Source organism: Lissotriton helveticus, chromosome 8 (assembly GCF_964261635.1).
Source record: "Lissotriton helveticus chromosome 8, aLisHel1.1, whole genome shotgun sequence".
Taxonomy (NCBI): Eukaryota; Metazoa; Chordata; class Amphibia; order Caudata; family Salamandridae; genus Lissotriton; species Lissotriton helveticus.
Window position 1 is genome coordinate 386,030,371 of NC_136069.1, and position 27,391 is coordinate 386,057,761.

At 46.5% G+C, this 27,391-nt stretch overlaps 1 protein-coding gene across 7 annotated transcripts in view; it reads right to left on the bottom strand.

Annotated features, from left to right (window-relative positions):
- SUPT20H (SPT20 homolog, SAGA complex component) overlaps positions 1-27,391 on the bottom strand; it is a 404,514-nt gene that overhangs the window by 169,273 nt on the left and 207,850 nt on the right. For all 7 annotated transcript variants that reach the window (XM_078657195.1, XM_078657196.1, XM_078657192.1 and 4 more), the window contains exon 16: positions 12,459-12,491. In XM_078657195.1, coding sequence (XP_078513321.1) covers positions 12,459-12,491 — 33 coding nt within the window. The remainder of the gene's footprint in view (positions 1-12,458; positions 12,492-27,391) is intronic.

The window sequence follows — 27,391 nt, forward strand, 5'->3', positions numbered from 1 at the left end:
CGAAGGATAACCCTACGCTGCTGCTGCGACAGAAGATCCTCCCGAAGGGGCAGTCTGACCGGATGATCAATGCTCATGTCTAGAAGCTCGAGATACCAAACTGTCCATGCCTAGTCTGGAGCTTCAAGAATAACTTGTGCCCGTCACTCCTGATCTTCTTGAGCACTCTGGACAGGAGGGGTATGGGTGGAAAGGTGTATAGGTGGCCTGAGAACCGGCCAGGTCTGAGAACCGGCCGGGTGTTGAACCACCAGAGAAATATCCTTTTGTTTCAGCCAAGTCCAGAGATGCAGAGCCTCTTGACAGAGTCCACAAGCCCACTCAGCCCTGTTTGTTGTAGTACCACACGGCGGTAGTGTTGTCTGTGAACACCTGGAGACTTACCTTTATTGATGGCAAAAAGGCTTTAGTTCTAATCGGATCGGCCAAAGCTCCAACAGATTGATATGGAGTCCTCTGATCTCCACCTCCCCCAGATGGCCACCCCATCCCAGAAGGGATGCATCCGTCCTGGGTGGGGAAGGGAGAGGGGTCTGCTCTTGAACCAATTGCAGTCTGTTAGCCACCACTGCAGGTCTCTCGCAGTGCCCTCTGAAATCTGAACTAGGTCAGTGAGATTCCCTCGATGCTGATCCCATTGAAACTTCAGGTCTCACTGCAGAGTCTGCATGTGCCACCGTGCATGGGTCACTAGCAGGATGCAGGAGGCCGTGAGGCTCAACAGCCTCAAAGTCATTCTCATCGAAATCCAGGATAGAGGCTGAAGCATTGGTATCAAAGCCTGAATATCCTGGACTCGCTGTTTGGGAGAATAGGTCCGAAAATGAACCGTGTCCAGAACCGCTCCAATGAAAAGGAGCATCTGAGAGGGAGTCACGTGTGACTGTGGCACAGTCATAGTCAACCCCAGCAAATGCAGGAGGTGCGCCGTAGCCTGGAGGTGCAAGACAAATGCTTGGGGTGAGCCCGCCTTCAACAACTAGTCGTCGAGATAGGGGAAGACTGGAACCTCTGATCTCGTCAGATGGGCTGTGAGCACTGCCATCACCTTTGTGAACACCTGAGGGGTGCTGGTGAGGCCAAAGGGGAGCACCACAAATTGAAAGTGCTTGTGACCCACTGCAAACCGCAGATAGCGACGATGGGCTGACAGCTGGGGAATATGAAAAAAGGCATCCTGCAACACCAGTGCCACCATCCAGTCTCCTGGGTCCAAGGCAGACAGGACCTGAGCAAGGGTGAGCATCTTAAATTTCTCCTTTTTGAGGAAGTAATTGAGGGCTCTGAGGTCTAGGATAGGACAAAGGCCTCCACCTTTCTTGGGGACCAGAAAGTAGTGGGAATAGCAACCACAGCCTACTTAGGGCCCGGGAACCCTCTCTATAGCTCACTTGGCCAGGAGAGTTTTGACTTCCTCGCGGAGCAAAGCAAGGTGATCCTCCATCAGCCGATCGTACACTGGAGGCATAGATGGAGGAGCAGTCTCGAAGGGGAGGGAGTAGCCCCTTCGGACTATTTGCAACACCCACCTGTCTGATGTAATGTTTTTTCAGTGGTGGAGATGATGGCGTACTCTGCCACAGACTGGCAGAGTGTGATGTGTCCATGAAGTTAGCCTGGAAATCCCCCCAAAAAACAGATGTTCTCAACCAGGCGTGGCAACAAGCTGCCACAGTTGTGGAAATCACCCTACCTAGCGAGTCTGTGGTGTCCAAGCACCATCTGATGGTTAACTTAACTGCGTCTCTCCTGTGTGAGATAGCTTGGGAGAGTAGAGCCTGGTCCTCCTTTGAGACTCTGGGAAGCACCTGCACTACCGTATCCCATATGGAATGCGAGTAACGGCCCAAAAGGCATGCGGTGTTCACCGACCGCAATGTCAGACTGGCGGAAGAAAATATTTTCTTTCCAAAGTTCTCCAGTCTCTTGGACTCTCTGTTCGGGGTGCGAAAGGGAATGTGCCACGAGAAGTGGAAGCCTGGACCAACAATCTTTGGGGCGTGGGGTGGGTGGTGAGGAATAGTGGATCGCTCGGTGCAAAGCAATGGCGGTGAGCGATCGTCCTATTCACAGGAGCCTCTGTGCTGGGTTTGGACCAGGTTCCCAGAAGAACGTCTGTTAAGGCCTCATTGAAAGGCAGTAGGGGTTCTGAGCTAGAGACCCCAGACTGCAGGACCTCTGTCAAGACATTAGTCTTGACTGCCACTGTAGGAAGCTGCAGGTCGAGGAGCTCCGCAGCCCTACACACCACCATGGCAAAATATGCTCCCTTCTCTGTAGCCAGGGTAGGAGGAGAAAGCAGGCCAGAGTCTGGGGAGGTGTCCAAACCACTGGCATCACCCAGTTCCTCGTACCAGTCCACATCTTGTTGGTGCAGGATTTCTAAGGGATCCTGCTCCCCTCCCAATGTTCTTCCTCCATCCCTAACCCTTCAGAATAGGGCAGGGTGAACGGGATGGAGCCGTACGGCTCCGTCGGCACCGGTCTCGGCGTCGGAGTACGCCCGACTGGCTCCCGGTCGTCGGGAATGAGGATCGAGGAGGCGCCGGCAGTGGGTGCCAGCAACGCCGAGGACCTCGGCACCGGACATGATGCGGGGGAAGGTCGCTGAGGAGGTGCGACCGGCTGCGTGTTGTCGGAAATGAGGATCGGGGAAGCGCCACCAGTGGGCGCTGGCGACGTCGAGGACCTCGCTGCCGGACAAGATGCCAGGGAAGGTCGCTGTGGAAGTGCAACTGGCATCGCTCCGGACCCAGGAAAGGATCCACTCGGAGGCTGTTGCACCAGAGCTGGCGGCATGGGAACCACAGGGGCCCTACCGTCCTCAGAGCCTGCGGGCCAAAGGAGCGCCGGTAGGCGGGGGTCGCTCCCAGCCCCAGAAAAGCCCTGAACAGAGAGGAAAACGAGGAGCCGACCCAGGCCGCTTCCTCAAATCCTTCGGCACCATGGCCCACCAGTTGAAGCACAACTTGGAGTCGTGGCAGCGCTACAAGCTCCAAAGACAGACTAAATGGGGGTCCGTGATCGACATGGTGCGGTGACAGGACCACACGGCTTGAACCCCAAAGTCTTCTTGCTCGACATGACTTCTAACACACCAACGAAGTCCACAAAACGTAAAAAAGGGTCTTGTCAAAAAATGACAGGGGGTAGCTCTTTTCAACGATTGGCACTAGCCGGCACGGAAAGAAAAGAATTGACGTCAGCGTGCCAGAGTGGCGGTTATATTGACGACACAGATGTCACGCCGACAGGGAAGACGACTCCGACAACGTCACGCGTAATCAAACAACGCTACATACCGGGGTGCAGGGGTACTGCTAAGAAAAATCTCTGGATCCAGCTTGATGCCTGGAAGTTCAAAGGTAATGAATCTGCGGCTAGATGTCTCTATCAGATATCTATGGCTACTTCCTCCCAAGTTTCCTTGGATTCATTGGCTGTACTCTGGCCTTCAACACTTTATAAATGTTCCCAAATTCCAGACATTACCTCACATATATTTCAATATGGATGTCCATGCCAGGCCACCAATACATTTATCTTAATATCTATTTTATTTTAGAGATGTCTGGATGATTGTTGTGTGCAAACTCTATCAAGTGTTTACACAGTCTGCTATTTGGGATTAGCCTTGTTCTGCGCAACAACCCAATCTGGTATGCAAGTTCACTCTTTATTCTCAAAAATGCTTTCAATGATTCTTCCACCTTCAAATCCTTTCTCCAATCCACTCCGATACCTTTGAATACTGCCTGTAAAATTCCATCACTTCCCAGCTCTCTATTCCACTCATCTTTTTCACACGATCTCTCATAAGACATACCACATAGTCATCAACTTCACATGTACCTTCATCGTCTTCCACCTGCCTTGTCACATTGTTTTTTTCTACCAGGCGTCAACAACAATCAGTCAAATTATTTATTTAACCCGGTACATAGTCTGCATGGAAATGGAATTCTTGTAGTGAAACAACCCATTTTCTTATGCTATAAGATATGTTGTCAATGCCTTTTTTCCTGAAAATTTCCTTTAGGGGTTTGTGGTCTATCTTGACTTGGAACTTACAACCCCAAACACATTTTCTCAATTTTCATATGGCCCAGAAGATCGTTACGGCTCTTTTCTAAACCACAGAGTAGTTGAGTTCAGCCCCTTTAGGCTCCTAGAGAAAAATAGTATGGTTCTTTCTACAACCTCTTACTTTTGTAATAAGACAGCTCCTAAGCCTGCTAACTCGCTTCAGACATAATGATGGTGTCCTGACCCAGTTCAAAATTGTTCAGCAAAGCTGCTTTGGAAATATTAGCATTTAACATTCCGTATGTGACTCTGGGCAATAGCTTGCTTAATCTTCCCAACGGCCCCCAGCGCCTAGAGACCCTTACGGGTGATTGTGCGCTTTACAAATGTGGATTATTATTAATATTATTATTATTATTATCCCAGAAAAAAACGAATCCCCTTTTTTAACAATAACCTCATATTTTGTGTTTTTTCTGCAAATGTAGGTATGAATTAGCTATAGTATTCTGACATACCCAAAAAATTGACTACCTCATCTTTGCTCACAGGTGTTGTTATTTTATTTATAGTGTCTACCAATTCTTCTCTAGGTTCAATTCTTGATTCTGTAATTTTATGGCGGAGATTAAATGTACATTTTTTCCCTCCTTTAATGTGAGGGCATTCGCTCTCAATTTTTCAAGAACCTTTGTAACCGGTAAGGAAAATGCTACTTACCTGTATGCATCTGTTCTTGGCATGTAGGGCTGCTGACATTCATATCTTAGCATAGATCGCCGCCTAGTGTTGGGTCCGGATGATTGCACCTTGTTGTCATGGAAGAGTCTTCGAAGTATCACGAGATAGGTTACTCCTCCCTTGGACTACAGTGCGCATGGGCATCCACTCCATCCTTAGATTGTTTTTCGCCATTGAGTAAAGTAAAGTAAAAGATGGCCATGCAAAGAAAATCCTGCAGCTACGACAGGCACCGGGGAGGAGGGTGGGAGCTATGAATGTCAGCAGCCCTACATGCCAAGAACAGATGCATACTGGTAAGTAGCATTTTCCGTTCGAGGCATGTGGGCTGCTGAATTCATATCTTAGCATAGACTGTATAGCAGTATCTCCTCTAGCGGTGGTCACCTGCCCCAGCTGCAGCATTTTGAAAAAGAGTTTTAAGGATTGCTTGGCCTACAGCAGCTTGCTGCTTTGTTTGCACATCTACACAATAGTGTTTAGTGAAAGTGTGTATGGTAGACCATGTAGCTGCTCTACAGATGTCTTCTAGAGGAATGTTTCCCAGGAAAGCCATGGATGCCCTCATCTTACGCGTAGAGTGTGCTCTTGGGGGAACTGTTGGGTGCTTTTAGCTTTTTGGTAGCATATCTGAATGCATTTAACTATCCATCTGGCTATTCCTGATTTTGAGATGGGATTACCTTTATGTTGTGGGGAAAAAGCAACAAACAGTTGCTTGGTTTTCCTGAATGATTTAGTCCTGTCAACATAATATAACAGAGCTCTTCTTACATCTAATGTGTGTAGGGCTCTTTCAGCTACGGACTGCGGGTTTTGGAAGAAAACTGGCAATTCTAAGGATTGATTGATACGGAAAGTGGATATGACCTTTGGCATGAACTTAGGGTTAGTACGGAGTGCTACCTTATTTGCATGTATTTGCATGAAAGGTTCCTGAATGGTTAGAGCCTGTAATTCACTTACTCGCCTGAGTGAGGTAATGGCAATCAAAAATGCCACCTTCCATGTTAGAAATTGTAATTCACATGAATGGAGTGGTTCAAAAGGAGGTCCCATAAGTCTGGTAAGTACTATATTTAAGTTCCAGACTGGCGAAGGTGGGTGTTTTGGAGGGATTATCCTTTTAAGCCCTTCCATAAAAGCTTTGATTGGTGGAACTCTGAATAGAGACAGAAGTTGTCTGTTTTGGAGGTATGCTGCTATAGCAAGATGTAGTCTTATAGATGAGTATGCTAGATTGCATCTTTGAAGATGCAACAGGTAACATATAATGTTTTGGATGGATCGTCTAGTGGATTGATTTGGTTATTATTGCAATAGATTACAAATCCTTTCCATTTAGCTGCAGAGCATGCTCTAGTGGTTGGGCGTCTTGCCTCTTTGATAATGTTCATACAATCCGGAGGCAAGTTGAGATATCCAAACTCTAAGACTTAAAGGAGCCAGATCGCCAGGTACATCTGATTGGGATCTGGGTGCCTGATTTCTCCATGGTTCTGAGTTAAAAGATGTGGTGAAAGACGCAGTCTTTGATGGAGAACCACTGAGAGTTCCAAGAATGTTGTGTACCATGGCTGTCTTGCCCATGTGGGAGCAACTAGGATTATCGTCAGTGACTGCTGACGTAGTTAGCGTGCCACTACCGGAATCAGTGGGGCTGGTGGAAAAGCGTACGCAAATCTGCCTGACCAGTTCACATTGCTCTGTGACAATGGATGTGGGAACCTGTCGGCAAAGTACTGGCATTTTGAGTTTTCGTTTGTGGCAGATCTATCTCTGGATGCCCCCATTCGTGGAAGAATGGTTGGAGAACTTGAGGATGAATCTCCCATTCGTGTAGCTGTTGGCTGTGTCTGCTTAACAGATCTGCTATTTGGTTGTCTTTCCCTGGCAGGTGTTCTGCCAGGAGAAAATGTTTTTGGGAATCGCCCACCTCCATATGCTCTGCGCTAGGTGAGAAAGCTGTAGGGAGTGAGTCCCTCCCTGTTTCTGGGTATAATACATGGCTGTCATGTTGTCCGTCGGATCAACACAGCCTTGTTGTATAAGTATTTCTGAAATGCTTTTAGTGCTAGAAATACTGCTAGCAACTCTAAGTGGTTGATATGCAGTGTCTTTTGTTTGACTGTCCAGAGTCCTTGGACTGTGTATTGAAGTAGGTGGGCTCCCCAACCTGTCAATGATGCATCCGCTGTTAATATTACTTGTGGAACTGGCTCTTGGAACAGTCACCCCTTGGAAAGGTTTTGTGGGTTCCACCACTGCAGAGAGTTGTAAGCGCGACTGTCTACCAACACTAGGTCTTTTAGTTGTCCTTGAGCTTGGTTCCACTGCCGTGCTAGGCATTGTTGTAATGGACGCATTTGAAGTCTGGTATGAGGGACAATGAATATGCAGGAGGCCATCATGCCTATGAGCTGCATGAACACTCGAGCTGGTAAGGAATGTTGTGGCTGGAACTTTTGAATGAGAGTCTGCATGTTGGCTATCCTGGCTGGATTTGGATATGCCTTTGCTACTGATGTATCTATTGTAGCTCCCAGATATTGTTGTGTGTGGGAGGGTTGTAGATGGGATTTTGGGTAATTTATGGAAAAACCCAGACTGTGCAGCAGCTGCAGTGTTTGAGACGTATGGCTTGCACACTGCTCCTACGATTTGGCCTTTATGAGCCAATCGTCGAGGTATGGAAACACGTGGATGTGTTGCCTCCTGAGGTGTGCTGCCACTACCGCTAGACATTTCGTGAACACTCTTGGGGCTGTGGTTACTCCAAAGGGAAGAACTTTGAACTGATAGTGTTGACCTTCTATCGTGAACCTGAGGTATTTCCTGTGAGATGGATGTATAGGTATGTGGAAGTATGCATCTTTGAGGTCTAATGTGGCAAGGAAATCACCTTGCTGAAGTAACGGGAGTACCTGTTGTAGAGTAATCATAGGGAAGTGCTCTGACAGTATATATTGGTTCAGAGATCTGAGGTCTAGTATGGGTCTGAGCGATCAATCCTTTTTTGGAATTAGTAAGTATAGGGAGTATACTCCTGTTCCTTGGTGTTGAAAAGGAACTGGCTCTATGGCGCCCTTTTGTAACATGGATGAGACCTCTTGTTGTAACAGTGTTATGTGTTCTTTGGTCATAGGACGGTGTTTGGGTGGTATGTTGGGTGGTGTAGAAGTGAGTTCCAGGCAATAACCATACTGGATAATTTGTCTCACCCACCTGTCTGTGGTAATTGCATTCCAGACTGGTAGGAATTGGTTTATTCTGCCTCCGACCGGTGTTAGGTGGTCTGGAGGGAGTGTGATGAAGTCACTGTTTGGTGGCAGTGGAGGCTCTGGTGTTATTGCCTCCACGACCTCTGCCTTTGTTATTGTTGCCCTATAACCTCCTCTATTGGAGCCTTTATTAAAAGAGCTCTGGGTATTAGACTTGAATGTGGAGGAGCTTTGTGATGTGTTGCCTCTTCCTGAGCCTCTATAAGAGGAGCGACAAAAGGAACTTCTATGTTGTTGAAACTGAAGTGCGCCCATTGACTTGGCAGTTTCAGTATCTTTCTTCATTTTGTCTAAAATGGTGCCAAACAGGAAATCCTGGTTAACTGATTGGTTGAGGATGGTAGATTGCAACTCATTTTTAAAAACCAGATATGTGTAGCCACGCATGCCTACGCAATAGAACGCTGGTATTAATAGACCTGGTCGATGTATCGGCTACGTCGAGCGCACATTTAATAGAAGCATTAGTTATAAATTTGCCTTCCTGTATGAGGTCATTAGCCTGTGCCTTAAAAGGTTCTGGCAAGTGTTGCATTAAACTCTCGAGTTGGTCGTAATGTGCTCTATCGTAGCGTGCTAGTAGAGCTTGTGTGTTTGGAATGCTCCATGAATTTGCGGCCTGTGAAGCTACTCTTTTGCCTGAGGCTTCCAGTATTTTAGACTCTTTATCAGGAGGGGGAGCATCTCCTGTCATGTCCGTGTCCGTTTCTAAAGGCCTCTTCTTTCGGTGACAAACTACAACGTGTCCTGTTTCAGGGTCTATGTAAAGTTTTGGTTGTTCCTCAGTCACTGGATCAGGATCGAAGAGTTGTCCTCGACTGTCCGTGGCATTGGCGCCGAAGTCTTAGGCTTAGAGACTTGTTTTGGAGTCTTTGGCTCGAGGGCCTTTGGTGGTGGAGCTTTCTTGGGCTCGACTGCCGATTTCGGGTCGGTGACCTTGTTTGGTTCGACGCTCTTGTTTTGTTCTACGTCCTTTCTTGGTTTTAATGTCTTTTTTGGATCGGTGACCTTTCTAGGCTCGACGACCTGTTTAGGATCGACCGGAGTTTTTGGTTCGATACGTTTCTTGTCCGAATCAAGAGCTTTTTTCGGGTTGATTACCTTCTTAGTGTGATCCTGTGGTTTGGGATCGGCACTCTTTTTAGGTTCAACGGCCTTTTTTTGGTCGTCTGTTCTCTTAGGATCGACGACCTTCTTCGGTTCCTAGGTCTTTTTCGGCTCGAAGACCTTCTTTGGTTGTACATCCTTCTGTTCTACGACCTTTTTCGGTTCTATGACCTTTGGTTCAACCGCCTTCTTCGGGTTGATGACCTTTGGTTGGACCACCCTCTTCAGTTCGACGCCCTTCGGGTCGACAATCCTCTTCGGTTCGACGACCTTTGGCTCGATAACTTTTTTCGGCTCAACGCACTTTTAGGGCTTGGGCTACTGGAAGGCGTGTGTTTGGGCTTTGGAGCCGAGCCGGTAGGCGGGGTCTCTAAAGGAGTATATCGATCTCGGCTAAGGCCTTTAGGCAATGCTTCGACCGGAGCCTTGTCCTTTGGGATAAGCGGAGTTGGGGTCTGTGTACTCACTTTTTGCCCCAGCGTGATCTGGTCATCGGAGTCCGATTGGTCCTTAACGGTGACTATTTCTAGATCAGAGTCGGTCGCTTTGGGGAGGTCTTGTTCGTCATCGAAGATGTTCTCCGGTTCCGGTGTCGAACGCTGCATCTCTTGCCTGGTAGCCCGTCGATTCCTGATGGTTTTCTTCGAACGGAATTGGGCACACGCTGGGCAATCTTCTTCTTTGTGCTCAGGTGACAAGCACTTGTTGCATACTGTATGTTTCTCAGTATGCGGGAATTTGGAATGGCATTGTGGGCACCTTTTAAATGGACTCCTTTTCATCGACAGAAATCCCACGTCGCGTCGAAAAGGCCCAACGGCCCGCGTCGACGACAGGATCTAGATGGAAAGTTTGATTGAGTCAAGGGGTACCAAGCGAGAACAATACCGTCGAGTTAGAAGGCCTTTTGGCCTTAGAAAGTAGTTAGTTTCGGTTCCAAAGTTGGAGTATAGGAAATAACATCCAAACCCAATGGCGGAAAAAACAATCTAAGGATGGAGTGGATGCCCATGCGCACTGTAGTCCAAGGGAGGAGTCCCCTATCTCGTGATACTTCGAAGACTCTTCCAAGACAACAAGGTGCAATCATCCGGACCCAACACTAGGCGGCTATCTATGCTAAGATATTAATTCAGCAGACCACATGCCTCGAACATCATTTTACTCTATACTACTACCAATGACTAAGATGTCATCTTGATAGATCTTTACTCTACTTGTTCCTTTCAGTATTCTCCCGATCATCTTCTGAAAGACTGCAGTTGCAGAAATCAATCCAAACAGTATCGTGAGAAATTGAAATGTTCCATGCTATTATTCCACTTTCTTTCAATTTGTCCAACTTCTCTTGCATTTTTTCTTTCACTTTGATGGGAACCCTTCAAACTTTGCCAACTACAGCGATCGCTCTATTTTATAGCTTTATTTTTTGGACATATTTTTCATAGATAGGCTTTTCAGTTTTTACTTGGCACAAACGCTCAATTTTCTATGTCTCCTTTTATCTGTTCTAATCTCACTGCAGGAGACTCACTGAGATCTAAGTACACCTTAGTTCCTTTTGGTGAATCCAGCTTACAAGAAAATCACCCCTCTCATAGACATATATTTTCCCTGCTACATACCTCTCCTTAAATTTGATGCAACCTACAAAATAACCTGTCAATTTTACTGGTTCCCATCCATATCCTTCTGGACAAACGCCCACTTGTGTAAACAACTTAATTTTTTTAAATTGTCCAAGTACACCTCACTAGAAATAAGTGTGATCTTAGCCCCGGAATCAAAAAGCATGCATAACTGGTACATTCTCTATTTGAACTTTTTTAAACGGACCACTATCCACCTCCACGCCTATTAACCCAAATTCTTAATCGTCACTTCTCTAAATGTTACTTCTTGAACCTTTCTTTTAGGTTCCCATTCCCACAACATTTTGACATATGGCCTTTACGTCCACACTTTTTACACATGGCCTTCCACTCTCTATTAATAGCCACATGTCCCTATTCCCCACACATAAAACAAGTGCCTTGGAACTTCTTGCCGTTTTTACTGTTGCTGCTATCCGTTTCTTTCTTTTGTTGTGTCTGTCTTTCTTTCTCTTTCTTAAAAGAATGAACTACATGTACATTCCTTTCTTTACTATTATCCACTTCGCTCTTTTTTAACTTATCTACACATGCTCGACTGTGCTCGCATGTTTTGCTATCGTTAGTACCTCATTTAGGGTTGGGTTGTCTTTCTGCCAACAGGAGTCTTTGGCTTTATCTATATTCCATTCTAATATGAATTGCTCTCTAAATCATTCTTCGCAATTCCCCTCAAAGTTACATGTTTACTCGAACTTTCTTAGAATTGTGATATACTCTTCTATATTTCCCCCCATTCTTTGCATACATTTGATGAAGTGGTATCTTTCCAATACTGTAAGATACCTTTGGCAGGAAATGGAAGTCCAATTTTAAGGCACATTTCGTACTCATTCAAGTCAGCTGTTTCCTCTGGTGGAAAATTAGGCAAGTGTTCAAAGAGTTCTTGGCCTTCTGCGGCAAACAATGCAATAGCAGAGATGTTTTTCCCTATTGAGCGAAGTTCCACAAACATGCATAATGCGCAAAAACATTTTTTTCATTTTCCCCACTTTGAAGGTGGTTGACCTGGATGCATAAGGAAAGATGGAGGTGAGGAAAAGTTTTTCATTTTTTCCCTAACTGGTAGTCAAAATTCACCTGGTACCCGACTGATACCCGAGAAAATACTTGCACAAAAAATTAAATCAACACACTACAAAAGGGCTGCCAATGCTCCTGTGCTGTGATGCTGCTCCGGTGCTTCTAGTCCTGTCTCAGAATGGCAGCTAATGTCATATGACTGGGCCACTCACAATAAGTCATGTGACTGAAGAAGTGAAGGATAAGCAAAACAAACTAGCCAATAGCAAATCACAGAAGGATACTAAAAAATTATGATGTTCTGTTTCCGGCTGAAACAGCTATGAGGGCGGTGGTAAAGAGAATGAGGTGTCCACACTTGCATGATGTGCATGGATGTTTATTCAAGATACGTTGTACACCTCAGCCTTCTTCCTTCAGGTTCACATTTCTCCTGAACACTTCTCATATTCAAATGGTTACATTCCCTACACAGAACTTTACAAGGTTGATTTGAATATATGCAGACTCACACAGATTACACAGAGATGGTTCTAAGCTGTGAAGGAAGGATACCACAACTGTCTCATCTGTGGGTGTCCACCCCATTCCTAACTCCAAATAAGCAAATACACTGTAAAACTCTTACCTCTGAATGTCATTTCTGGAGCCAATGAGGAACCTGTAACAGTACAAAAATATGTTTAGAGTTAGTGCTGCTCCTGCACTAATTTGATACAGCCAGAATCAATAAACTGTGTATAAACAGTGGCATCAGATGCTTGCAAAATATGGCAGAGTGGAAGAAACTGGACTTTAGTTACAATTGCCCCCTCCCCTTAGCTACTGGATGCTGAATTTTGAGTCTGAAGGTGAACAGAGGCCTGATAACCAGACCGCAGTGCCAGTGCTCTTTCCTTAAAATAAAATGATGCCTGAGGACATTAGCACCCTACTAAATGGTCTCCTAGGTACTTTCGGCATGGCCACTACAAAGTGTCCCTAAGGGCTGCAGCATATCTTAATCCACCCCAAAGGACCTAATTGGCACCAGAACTGGTGGGACATTAGCTATGCCGGAGGCGTGTTGCACTGCCAGGCTGGCCAAACTTCTAAGGTGGGCAGCCTGAAGTGAACATGAAAGAATTCCACCATGTTGTGTGTGGCGGAATTAGGAAGTCTGGGACAGGGTGAAGCCCACTCCCCACAGCAAGTAGACATCTATGGGGTGTAAGTTATGCGGGTGGAGTGAGGTTTGCGAGGACCATGGGGTATGGCGCTGGGCGCGGTCCAGGCGTAGACGGGCTTACCTTTGGCGCACCTTCGGCGGGCATGGGGCGCGACCGCTGCGCGTGAACGCTGCACGCTAATGCATCTGTTATATGTGGATAGTGGAGGGGGGTGGGGCGAGGGAGGGGCAGCTGGGAGGCAGGATCTAGGTGGAGGGCCGGTCTGGGGGGCACAATCAACAACAACAAAATGGCAGCGAGTTACCAGCCAAACACGTCTATACCGTGACCCCAAACACGCAAAGGCAGGAATAAATTAACACAGACACAAATTACACTCGCAGATAAGGCAGCAAAGTACAATCGATTAAAACGATAAAATCGCTGCTCAAAGGTAAAGCGCTACGCTACAATCACATTCAGGGAAAGCGCTACAATCCACTTGCATACAGGCACATAGATAGTTGCAGGGGTACTCAAATTGGAAGCGCAGTAATTCTTTGAAGGTCAGGAGCAGTTTTTCTGAAAAGTGCAACGATACCAGTCTCGGGCAGGGCAGGGAGCTGTGTGAGGAGCGGCCGCTTCTGTGGAGCACAGGGCGGTCACAGCGCTCTCTCTGTGGAGTGTAGCCTATGACGATCTGTGGGAGGGAGGGGCAGCTGGGAGGCGGGATCTAGGTGGAGGGCCGGTCTGGGGGGCACAATCAACAACAACAAAATGGCAGCGAGTTACCAGCCAAACACGGCTATACCGTGACCCCAAACACGCAAAGGCAGGAATAAATTAACACAGACACGAATTACACTCGCAGATAAGGCAGCAAAGTACAATCGATTAAAACGATAAGAGCGCTGCTCAAAGGTAAAGCGCTACGCTACAATCACATTCAGGGAAAGCACTACAATCCACTTGCATACAGGCACATAGATAGTTGCAAGGGTACTCAAATTGGAAGCGCAGTAATTCTTTGAAGGTGAGGAGCAGTTTTTCTGAAAAGTGCAACGATACCAGTCTCGGGCAGGGCAGGGAGCTGTGTGAGGAGCGGCCGCTTCTGTGGAGCACAGGGCGGTCACAGCGCTCTCTCTGTGGAGTGTAGCCTATGACGATCTGTGGGAGGGAGGGGCAGCTGGGAGGCGGGATCTAGGTGGAGGGCCGGTCTGGGGGGCACAATCAACAACAACAAAATGGCAGCGAGTTCCCAGCCAAACACGGCTATACCGTGACCCCAAACACGCAAAGGCAGGAATAAATTAACACAGACACGAATTACACTCGCAGATAAGGCAGCAAAGTACAATCGATTAAAACGATAAAAGCGCTGCTCAAAGGTAAAGCGCTACGCTACAATCACATTCAGGGAAAGTGCTACAATCCACTTGCATACAGGCACATAGATAGTTGCAGGGGCACTCGAATTGGAAGCGCAGTAATTCTTTGAAGGTGAGGAGCAGTTTTTCTGAAAAGTGCAACGATACCAGTCTCGGGCAGGGCAGGGAGCTGTGTGAGGAGCGGCCGCTTCTGTGGAGCACAGGGCGGTCACTGACAATGCAGCAGGGCGCAGTTACTTGTCAAAGGCTCACATCGACGATCTAACACTTGATTAATAACATAGACAGACAGGCGCCCATCAGCGCAAGAGCAAAGACAGGCAGCTCACCACCTCCGTGCCAAAGGAAGGAGAAAATGTAGATTAGCTGTCTTCCTCTTACTGAAAAACCCAGCAAAAAGAAAAAAAAATTCACTGCTATTGAGCAACTAATCAGGAAAAATATTTTCAACAATGCACACCTGGCAAATTACCCACAATTTGCAGGTGTCGTGCGAAGTTTAGTTTAAACACCAACAAAATGTGCATCTGACCCGCAGTGTAATTTGATAAGAAATAATTCTCTTGCGGCTGTGAGAGAAGAACTGTTCCTTGCACAGCACTGAGTTAGCGAACTGTCACTTCATTTTCATTGTAGCACCACTACTAACCACCAAGCGACAGGTTGACACAGCACTGATGCCACTGCACCCCAGATAAGTGAGTAGGTTTGTGTAGCAGTGTTGCTCTTGCAGGCTTCACTGAAAGCCTAGATACATAGCTCATTTGGCTCACTTCAAGGCACTACATGCTGCTTTGAAGGTCAGAGTTTTAAACTGTGATTGACGTTTAAGTGTCTTCGCAAGGGAGCTCAAGGAAATTAGGAAAATATGTTTTCAGGAGCACCAAAGACACTGTAGTTTCTGCACAAATCTCGTGCAAACGGAGCATGACTTTTAACACATTCCACGTAGGAACTACTTCAGGCATTAACTATAGAAGAATCCTTTTTGACAAATGCACCAAAATAAAGTGGTTCCTCGGACTAATCCTTCCTAAAGTCATTTCTGCTTTTCACACCAATCAATCTGTTGAGTTACCCGTGTCAAATACATTCAAATATGCTATGCAAAAGTAAAACGACCGCTAACAGTTCCCCCAAGAGCACACTACACACAAACTGGGGTCTTCTATGACATTCTTAGGAAATATACCCATAGATGACAAATGCAAAGCTGCAACATGGTCTACACCTCACACATTCACAAAACACTATTGTGTAGATGTGTTCCCAAGACAACAAGCTGGAGTGGGCCACGCAGTTTTACATACACTATTTCAGACCACTGCAACAGATGCTTTTTAGCCACCGCTTTGGGAGATAACTGCTATATAGTCTATGTATAGCATATGATCTATAGCTTATATGCCTCGAACGTAAAATGCTACTTACCCAGTATGCATCTGTTCTTGGCATATAGAGCTGAAGAGTCATTTGCGCCCAACCAACTCCCCGGGTACCTGTACCTGTTGCAGTAACATCTTACTTAGATACATGCATTCATGGACATCTCCTTTTACTACTCCTACTAGCTCCATTATCACCCTCTGCGGTAAGACAATCTAACAATGGAGTCGATGCCTATGCGCACTATCACCGAAAGGAGAAGTCACCTACCTCGTGACTGGAAAGACTTCTTTGAAGAAAAACAAAGTGCAAACATCCGGACCCAACACTAGATGGCAATCTATGCATAGCATATGATCTACAGCTCATATGCCGCGAACACATAGTTACAATTACTCATACACACATAGTGGACACAACATAATATAGGCTCCAACTAACTGAACAACCACACCAGCTTCCACACCCCCACCAGACACCTCTGCTCATCCAACCTCCTACTCTCCACAGGCACCAGCATCCAAAGAGGCAAAGTCGGCTACCACACCTTCTCATGCATGGCTCCTAGAGCCTAGAACATGCTCCCCCTTCATATTAGGGCTTCCATCTCAGCCTCTGATTTAAGGAAGAAACTAAAAAACGTGACACTTCACATTGGACTAAAACAAGGCCCGCTTCTCATCAGCCCCAGGTTACCCTCCCAGGTGAGATGAGCACTTTACAAGGACTCTTAACATAACAATTGTCGTAACACAACAAAGAAAAAGTCCTAAAAAAAATTGAAGAATCATTTTCTTTTCATTAAAAAAAGATTTAGGTTTATTGTCAATAACTAAACAAAGATTCAACTTCTGCAATCTGTGATCCTGACAGACAGGACAGAATTCACCTATCCATGAGAAGGCAACCCTACACGGCAGGAGGGAGAGAGGTAAAATACATAAGCATTCTCGTGGATGTCCCTAATTGTGAGTCGTGGCATGATAAAAGAAATGCGTTCCTTACCTGTAACTGCAGTTATCCAGTATTGGTATCTTTCATAGATTCACATGCCTGAATCATTCCCCGTCGTCGGGTTGGGAGTCCCCAGTACATAAATAAAGTAATGTCACAGACATATATATATATAGTAATGGGCCAGAGGCCTCTCATTAGTAACATATCCATGTCCTTTTGTGAAAAGGACCAAACTTTGGCCAAGAGCCAATTAGCTATCACCACCCTCTAGAACCTTCCTGGAAGGAACTCTAGTCCCTCAGATTTTCGTGAGCACAGTGCTAAGTAGTATATTACTGAGAGAAATAAGGTGAGCCCTTCCAGGGGAGGTGGGTGGGTTGCATGTGAATCTATGAAAGATACCAATACTGGATAACTGCAGTTACAGGTAAGTAGCGCATTTCTTATCCAGTATTACGGGTATCTTTAATAGATTCACATGCCTGAATCAGAGTAGCGAGCAATAACAAGCACATTTCGAATGGTACAACATCAAATCTCACTAGATAATAACATATCAATTGTGAAATGCAAAAGGTACCAAAATGCAATATAAGAGAGAAATGTGCAAGCAGACAGTAGGAAGGTGGGATGAAAGAGAAGGCTCACCTCTAGTGAAATAGATGCTGTTGTACATCTTGTCCCACTGCTGCATCTTTCATAAGTTCAGTATCCAAGCAGTAGTGCCTGGTGAACGTATGCGGCGTCTTCCATGTCGCCGCTCTGCCGATGTCAATAATGGGCCCCGCAAAGAGCACCATGGAGGTTGAGACTGCTCTAGTGGAATGAGCACGAACCTTGGAATGCAGAGGATGTCCTGCTTGCTGATGACAGAAAGCAATAGCTGCAGAGATCCAACGTGAAATGCTCTGCTTAGTCAATGGACGACCTTTCCTAGGCCTGCTAAAAGCAACGAAGAATTGGTTAGATTTTCGAAATGTCTGTTCTGTGGATGTAGAACTTAAGACAGTGTTTGAGATCAAGAGAGTGGAGAGACCTCTCTGCTGCGGAATGTGGATTTGGGAAGAAAGACCGCAGGACTATAGGCTCATTAAGGTGAAAGTCAGATGGGACCTTTGGAGTGAATTTAGGATTAGTCCTTAGAATCACTCTGTCCTGCCTGAATTGGAGGAAAGGGTCTTGAATTGAGAAGGCTTGGAGTTCGCCTACTCGTCTCGCTGAGGTAAGCGCCAGTAGAAGAGCCATTTTCCAGGAAAGATAATTGATATCAGCTTTGTGTATTGGCTCAAAGGGATGTTTCATTAATTGAGCAAGCACGATGTTTAACTGCCAGGTAGGCGGTAAAGAGTTCACCGGCGGTAATGTCCTGAACAAGCCTTTAAGAAATTGTTTTATGAGTCTACTGGACCAGAGGGAAGCACCAGTTGAGGAACGCCTGATCGAGATATGGCAGCCAGGTGAACCTTTATTGAAGCATGAGCAAGACCGGAGTTTGCCAAATGAAGAAGGTAAGGCAAAATCTGTGCAGGCGACGAAGAAAAAGGATGTATTTTCTTGATTTACACCACATTCAGAACCTTTTCCATTTCAGGGAATAACGTTTTGTTGGTACTGTCGGGCAGAGCCCAGACTAGAACAGCTCTGCAATCTGGCGGGTTGTTTAAGTTCTGGAATTCTCTGAACTCAGGAGCCAAGCCGATAATTTGAGAGATGCTGGATCCGGATGTTGGACTTGTCCGTGGTTCATTGTGAGGAGATTGGGGCACGGTTTCAATGGGATCGGCGGTTCCAGCGATAGGAGATGAAGCTCTGTAAACCAGTGCTGGCGCGGCCAAGCTGGAGCTATCAAGATCAGGGTACAATGTTCCGCCTTCAGCTTCTGGAGGACCCTGGGGATCAGGGGAAATGGAGGAAATGCGTACGCAAAGACGTTGAACCATGCGATTGAAAATGCATTCCCTAGAGACCCCTTCTGGGGACGCCAGCTTGCGTAATATTGGCATTTGGCGTTGAGTCTGGTTGCGAACAGATCCAGGTGATGCCTGCCCCATCGGGAGAAGATGTGACTGAGAAGTTGGTGGTCCAGCTCCCACTCGTGGCACACAGAGCGCTGTCTGCTCAGTGAGGCTGCAAGGACATTATCCGTTCCGGGGACGTATTCTGCCCGAAGGGAAATGTTGTGAAGAAGCAGCCAGTTCCAGATTTTCTGAGATTCGTGAGATAACGTCAGAGAACGGGTCCCTCCTTGTTTGTTTATATAGTGCATTGTGGTGGTGGTGTCTGTTTTCACAAGCACTGGAGAATTTTTTATCTGAGGCAGGAACGCTCGAAGCGCCAGGTAAACTGCTCTTAACTCAAGAAGGTTTATGTGCAGTTGCCGTTCGGCAGGGGACCACTGTCCGTTGATTCTGAGTTCTTGGAGGAACGCACCCTAACCTTCCAGGGACGCATCTGTTATAATATGCGGTGAAACTGGAAGCAGGAAAGGCATACCCCGCATAAGGTTCTGTGGGCGAATTCACCATGGGCGGAGTCACTCGGATTACATCTTCGAATGATCCTGTACACTGGATCCATTGAGTAGATAGCGCTTCTTGAAGAGGGCGCATATGAAGACGGCAGTGTGGAACTAACAGGATGCAAGAAGACATCATCCCTAGCAGGGACTTGTAAAGGCGCACCGTGAGGGATCTTTTGGTTTGTACACGGGCCGCCAAGGATGCCAGCTTGGATTGACGCTCCTGCGAAGGGAATGCTTTCTTCTGAGCCGTATTGAGGACAGCGCCTAGGAAAGTGAGACGCTGGGAAGGCTGAAGGACGGATTTGTCTCGATTGAGAGTAAGGCCCAAGTCGTTGAAAACTTGAAGACAGGCGTTGAAGCACCTGGTAACTCCTGCAAAAGAAGGTGCCTGGACGAGCCAGTCGTCCAAGTATGGGAAGACTTGGTGATGTTGTTGACGGAGGTACGCTGCTACTGGAGACAGACATTTTGTGAAAATGCATGGTGCCGACTTCAGGCCGAAGGGCAACACCCAAAACTGGTAGTGTTTGCCTGCCACAGCGAACCTGAGGTATTGCTTGTGATTTCTGTGGATAGGCACGTGAATATAAGCGTCTTGAAGGTCTAGAGACACCATGAAGTCATTCGCATTGAGGAGTTGTAGACCTCCTGAATGGACACCATACGGAATGACTATTTTTTTAAATACTTGTTTAGGTCTCAATATAGGTCTCAATTTTTTCTCTTTCTTCCGAATTAAGAAGAATCAGGAGTAGAACCCCTTGCCAATCTGACCACGAGGGACTCTTTCTATAGCGCCTTTCTGGTGCATTAGTGAGAGTTCCAATTGCAGCAGATGTAAATTCTTGTGGAGCATTGGGCGAGGAGTTTGAGGCGGAGTTTCTATGAACTCCAGAGAGTGTCCGAATTGAACTAGTTGGAGGACCCATCGATCCGTAGTAATCTTTCTCCAATTTTGTAGGAAAGATGAAATTCTTCCTCCAACTTTGCATGGCAGAGAAGAAGTGGAGACCTGCGGCAGAGAGAAGTCATTGTCTTCTGGCTGTGTCCTTCTTTCCTCCTTTACCACGAAAGGAAGACTTCGTGTAAGACGACTGTTGTTGTTGTCTTTGTTGATATTGAGGTTTGCACTGCTGATTTGAGCTGCACGAGGACCAGTAACCTTGAAAATCTCTGCTTGAAGATTGGCCCTATATTTCTTGTCCAGCCTGGGCAGAACTGGGGGCAACGAAGAAGGGTTTTGCATGATCTTAACCCCTTGGTCCCAAATGTAGTTGATGATACGGATGGACCTAACAGCCTTTTTGAACGGTTCCTTAAAATCATAAAGGAAACAGTCTTGTTGTTGAGTGGTAATTGGAATCTTGAAACGCAAAGCCGCCCTTTCCAGGATATTATGGAATCCCCCAATGTCCTCCGGGGGCGAATCGGCTTGCCTTGGCACAGGAGATGCTGGACATGGAATGACGTAATCATCCCACTTGTCATGTGAGTCCTGGAGTTCACCTTCCTCCTGTTATTGCTCCTCCTCTTCATTATCTAAGGATGGTGGAGGATGTGAAGGAGCAGGATCCGGCTGAAGCACTAGAGGTGGAGACCGAGTTCTAGGCGGAGGAGAAACCACTGGAGGTGGTGGAGGTGTAGAGGGAAACCTCTGTTTATAGTCCGCAATCAAGAACTGCAGATCCGTGACTATGGATGCGGGTAGACACACCATAGGTGGAGGAGGAGGAGGAGGCTGGAATTCCTCCTGGTAATCCACTTGTTTGCCCTGTTCTTGTTCTTCATAATCTGAACTCTCGTGATATTTTACGTTCAGTTCAGATGGCTAGTAGCTGTCTGGAACATAGAGCCCTCATCCGAGTCATCGTCGTCCAGAAGATGCGCAGGTGGTAGAGCCTAGACTCTGCTCGGAGAGGTTAAATACGGTGTCAGAGTGCGTTTGGTAATTTTTAAGCGAACATACGCACTTTTTAAGGTAGGTTCCTGTGTCATCGTCGAGCCCGTCGACGGGGTGGTTGTCGACGGGGGGACGTCGACGATTGATCCAGATGGCATCGTCGACGATGTCGTCGACGGTTGCGGCATCGACGGTGATTTCTTTGTCGACGAGGATGGTCTCGTCGACGACTTAGTCGATGGCGTCGACGACGATGGAGCTCTCGTCGACGACGATGATGTGGTCTTCGATGATGTGGAAGAGCTCGTCGACGATGGCGTCGACGACGATTTCTTTATTTTTATAATAGATGACACGGACCAACCCATCGACGACGAGGATGTTGTAGACGTCGACAAGGATAATGAAGATGATACCACAGAAGTGGAGATGGTCGCTGTCAGAGCTGATGAGGTCGTGAAGGGTCTCTTGAAGGTGGAAGCAGAGCCCTGAGGAGAAACCTTCACATGCAAGACCTTAGAATGAACCTCTGAAGACTTCAGCGTCTTCTTTTGAGGTGGCTCCGAAGATGGTCCTGGGGATGTCACTCTAGGACTTTTAGGAGAGGAATGTGGACTCCTGAAGGAACACTCACTCTCACCAGAAGAGACTGCCTGGTCTTTATCTTTCAGTCTCTGTAGCCATATCAACAGGCGCCCCTCTCTGTCCTTGAGGGTCTTTGTTGAAAAAGTCCGGCAGACTTTACAATCCTTAGAAGAGTGTTCTGGGTAGAGACAATAAAGGCAATCCTTATGTTGGTCATCTACATGAAGCCTCTTCTTGCCACAAGAGGCACAAGGTCTAAAAAGTCCTTTTTTAGGAGTATCAGCCATGGTAAACTGAAAACCCCACACAAATAAACAAGTTCTGAAAGAAAAGTAAGGAAAACTGAGCAGAGCTCAGAGGAGACTCCCTTAGCACGACGTGCGGTAGAAAATCTGAGGGACTAGAGCGCCTTCCAGGAAGGTTCTAGAGGGTGGTGACAGCTGATTGGCTCTTGGCCAAAGTTTGGTCCTTTTCACAAAAGGACATGGATATGTTACTAATGAGAGGCCTCTGGCCCATTACTATATATATATGTCTATGTGACATTACTTTATTTATGTACGGGGGACTCCCACCCCGGCGACTGGGAATGATTCAGGCATGTGAATCTATGAAAGATACCCCTAATACTGGATAAGTTAGCAATTCAAAAGGATCGTAAGGAGGCTATGCTCCAGGACAGGGACAAACAAGAAGGGTAACACAAGCTATCTAATAAGCAAATGAGAGTTACAATAAAGCCAACCAATGGCAAGCAAATGTGGGAGATTAAAGCTCACGTATGTTTACAACAGAACTTTCGCAACCAGACAGCTTGGAAGTAGAGACCGAAACATCACCCAAGTTCACAGCACCCATCTCGGTTTTGAAAGATTTCCATTTAATGTCCTATTGCTGTTATATGCCATGCAGAAGTAGAGTACTCATGAGGACAACAGTGCATGCCCCATATTTAACCTAGTGTCCTGCCATCCACCATCCTCTGGCCAGCCTTCCCCTCCACCACCCAAGCTTTAAAAATGGTCCTTAGAATACCCTTGATTTGGTTCCTGGTAGCTACTTCCGTGTTTTTGAGGGTCTACAGAGGAAATTGCTGTGGGATGGTAGGCCCCGAATTGCACTTGCCAAATTGACGCTTACCTGGTACGATGGGGGTATTGCTCTTCCCGATATCAAACGCTACTATTGGGCATCGCAGTTGGGGGCTATCAACCATGGTACGTATTGCCCCGGGCCTCACCCAGGTTTTGCTATGGATAGGTGGCTGCTCCCCGGAGGTAATTACTATAGGGCATTATATTCCAAATCGGTAGTGGGATCTCTGACGGGGCCGACGCGTACGGCTGTGCGGGTTTGGCAGGTTGCCACTAGTGCATTAGGATGGAAAGATCGTTTGACCTTGGCTACCCCGCTATTTGGATCGGATCGGCTTGGCAAAATGTGGAACACGAAGGGATTTTACAGGTGGGACCTCATTGGTATCTCCAGGGTGGGGGACCTCTGGGCTAAGGGGCAGGTGAAGTCCTTTGTGGCCCTGCAGGCCGAATTCAAGCTGGGTGGTACGGAGTTCTTCCGCTACGCTCAGATTCGTCATGCGCTCGATTCGGTCTTCCCTAAGGGGACGGAGATACCTGAATCTGCCCCGCTGGAGGACCGTGTTCTGGATGGGTATATACCGGATAGTACCATCTCTCTGGTGTACAAAAAATTGATTAACCATAGAGCGGACCTTCTCTCAAAACTGCGAGATCAGTGGACCCATGATGGCCTAGAACTTGATGACGAGGACTGGCAGTCAGCGATCTCCTCCCCAAAGGAGGTTGCGATTCCAGCCCGCCTTAGATTAGTTCAACTTAAAATACTGCACAGAGTGTACGTCACGGGTCCTCGTTTGGTACAAATGGGTTTTTCGGAGGAGGGTCTGTGTAGGCGGGGTTGTGGCCAGCTGGCCACGTTTCTGCACATCATCTGGGAGTGTGGTCACATCACCGACTATTGGAGTAGGATTCACAGAGTACTTCAGGAGGTCACGGGTATTGCACTTTTACCTGAAGCCAGGCGTTGCCTTCTGAATGTTTGGGAGCCCACTGACCATAATGTAGCCCAAACTCAGTGGGTGACCTTGGGAACAATGGTTGCCAAACGCAATATTGCACAATTGTGGGGATCCCAGCGGCCTCCTACTATCGAGTGTTGGATGAATGATATGGACTAGTGTATGTTTAGGGAAAAGACTGTCTATGTAGCTCGGGGTCGCCCCCGAAAGTGGCATAAGATCTGGGCCCCCTGGAATCGTTATGGAGGAGATATATGTATACCACCTGAAACAGTTATACTTGATCGCCCGCTTTCTCCCTGATCTTGACTGTATATTATGTTTAATGTTTCATTTTATCTTCTTCCTCCCCCCTGCCCCACCATTTTTGAGTTAAATGTCGCTTGAATCGATGGTCCACCCTTATGCAGTCTATTTGCTTGATGTAAGTATCTGATACCTTGCTGTTTTCTTTGTTAATTTTCAATAAAAATAAATATAAAAAAAATAAATGGTCCTTAGAGTAGTCGCTCTCCCACAACTCCCTTAGCAATAATGTCTCATCCCCTGACATGTGTCTAGAAGAAAGTCATCCGGTGTCCTGCCACCCACTACACCCACTATTTTACCTTGCCTCCCCCATCCGAATGAAAAAACTTTGGGCTCGATTTAGCGTTGAGCGGAGAGAGTACTCCATGGCAAAGGTGACAAAATACCCTCTCTGCCAAACTGAAGGTCCGCCCGCCTGATTTATAGACAGTTGAACCTTAAGTATGATCACAGCAGAAACTACTCTGTCCCCCCAGTCTACATACCCCTCTGACAGCCCAACAGAGTAAAGGCCATCGGAGGTTTGATCATGTGTAAGCACGCTCAATTTAGAGCGGACATATGACCAGTTTTTACTTGTAAAAACTGCCACCTGAAACTTGGCAAAATGTAAAAGTAAAAACTTTTCAATTACTCCACGCCCCGGGAGAAAACTGTCATGGTGGGAAGGGGGGGGTGTTGGGGAGGGGAGGGGGGGGGGGGGGACAATGAACAACACGGTACACCTTCAATGCATTTGCAAGAACCGCCATGAAAGCAGTTCCTGTAAATGCAAAAGATGTTCACTGGGCTGTTAAACACGTCTAAATATGGCAGACAGAGTACTCCCTGCACGAAGCTGTGCTCTCTTCTCTCCATTGGAGCAGATAGCAAATGCTGTGCCTAAGATGAGGCCAGTCTGTGTGGAATGCAATATCTTTATGACGTAGCAAATGTGGGCAAAAACTTGTTTCCCACTGCAATGCCATAGAAGTGAATAATATGATTCAGAATCCTGTACTCACACCAACGACTCTTTATAAGAACACCAGATTTACAAAACAATGTTACAGGAAATAAACAGCAGAAGGGAAGTCAGTGGAATAGTTATAGCATCAAAAGTAAAAGGCTGCACTTATTTAACTCTTTATTAACAAATAAATTTGCACATTATGAAAAGCTGAGCACAGCTCAGCTAATCAGAATGTTTTGAATGCAGCTACCAACTACTGTTGCTCATCACCAGTGCAGAAAGCAAAAACCAATGTTACTATACTATTTTGTAATAATGTTGTTAAAATTGAGCTTCAAACAGATCTGAATGATTTCCTCTCATGTCCCTTCCTCTGTCAGTAAATAAGTGCTTCCAATGAAGTTAGCAACATTCAATTGTAAAGAGTTTTTGATTTTAGGTTGATGTTAAAACGTTGATAGCAAAGAACAACATAATTCATGAAAAAGTGTAAGCCCTCTTTAAATTAATAAATACACACATCAAATGAGACAGAAATGAAAGAATGGATATATCAGAGTGTAGGTGAATGACCGACTAAATAACGTTGAATGTATAGCTCGAAAAATATGCCTGACAAATAAATTATGCCCATTTTGCAAATATGCAGCTCTGGTCATCTTCACAGTAGTCAGAAAAGCATTTAAGGCCAGATGTACGACCCTATTTTGCATGTGCAAACGGGGTTGCGACCCGTATGCGCATGCAAAAAACAGTAGGGCCATGTACAAACCCTATTTAGCAAGTCACAATTTTTTGGCGACTCGCTAAATAAGATTGCGACTTGTTATTAGGAAAGGGCGTTCCAAGGGCGTCCCTTCCAAATAGTGACTCGCTACCCTATGTAAGAATGTTTTGCAATTGCGGTTGCAAAACACTTGCAATTTACCGCCCTCTTCAAGTGGGTGGTAACCCATTCGCAGACGGGAAGGGGTCCCCAGGAAAAACTGATTTACAAGCAGTCACAGACATGGAGGTCTACTGAGCCCAGCAGGCCACCAGACCTCATTGGGAATCGCAAACAGCGTCTCGGACACTGTTGTACATAGCATTTTGCAACTCGCAATTGAGTGCAATTTGTGAGTCGCAAAATGCTATGGTCGTACATCTGGTCCTTACTGACTTACATTTGCGGATCTATAGTGGACTGATGTAAGCCACTGAATAAATAATATAAATCAAATACAATTAAAACATTAAGAGTGCTGGATTTTTCTCTGTTACCGTGAGGGGAACGGCCTGCCCTAATCGCCTGCCATGAGGGGAACGGCCTGCTTAACCCCTGCTTCTACCTGCCCTTCGCATTGCCGCAATGCCGCACAGCACCGCTGCCGTGAAGGGAACGGCTGGACTTCAACATCCAGAGGGCCTTGCTGGGCGCAGAGGTCAGGACGTCACCGGAGGGCACCAGAGGCCCTCTTATTCCACCCGGCCCTGCCGCAGCAGGGGGTCTGACGGAGCAATTATCATTCCTCCAGAGGATATTCTATGTTCAAATCCGGTCCTCAGTTATAATTCAGACTTGGCAGCCAACATCATTATTAGAGACATAGACGTGCTTCCACATCTTGCCCGAAAGTACAAGCGAAGGAGAAAGGGAGCTTGGACCCTTCAAGCAGTGGGGCTGTAGCCCCTGGCAAAAAAGTGAGAAAAAAAAGTTTGAAACCAGGCAACACCACTAGAAAGATGCTACCAATACACAAAGTTGGCACCACTCAAAGGCCAACAGCGGAATTGACAAGCCTTGAATTGACTAATGTGGATATGGACCCGGTTATTTCACACATCAACCTGCTTATTGGTTCCCTAAGGGAGGACGTATTTAAATATGTTCAATCTGGTCTAGGCCATGAGTTAGATAGGCTAATTAAAATTGAGTCTAAACTTGATGGTCACAGTGTGGGAGGGCGTCAGGTTCCTCGTGTAAATAGCCTAGGTGTTGTTGAGGAGTTCTCAATTGCCTTGTGCTGGGGCTCGTGATGTTGATGATAGGGTACCAACCTTGGTTCCTCCAGGGCCTCTTAATAAACATAATGCAAGCAATGGCCCAATGGGAGGGATCGCTAAAGGGCCTGTTAGTACCAGTCAGCAGAAGTCTAGTACACCACCTAGGTCAGAGCCAAATCCAAAACACCTAAGAGTTGAACAGACAGGGTTGGACTTGCCACCAGAAGCCAACCCCCTAGTATCAGTCTTAGTAGGGGTACCCCATCTTAAAAGTAATTGCGTTGAGACTACGGAGGAGCTTATTCGCAAAATCAGGTTCTGGTGTAGCAGGGCTTCTCAGGGGTGCTTAAGGGCATCTACATATATTATAATT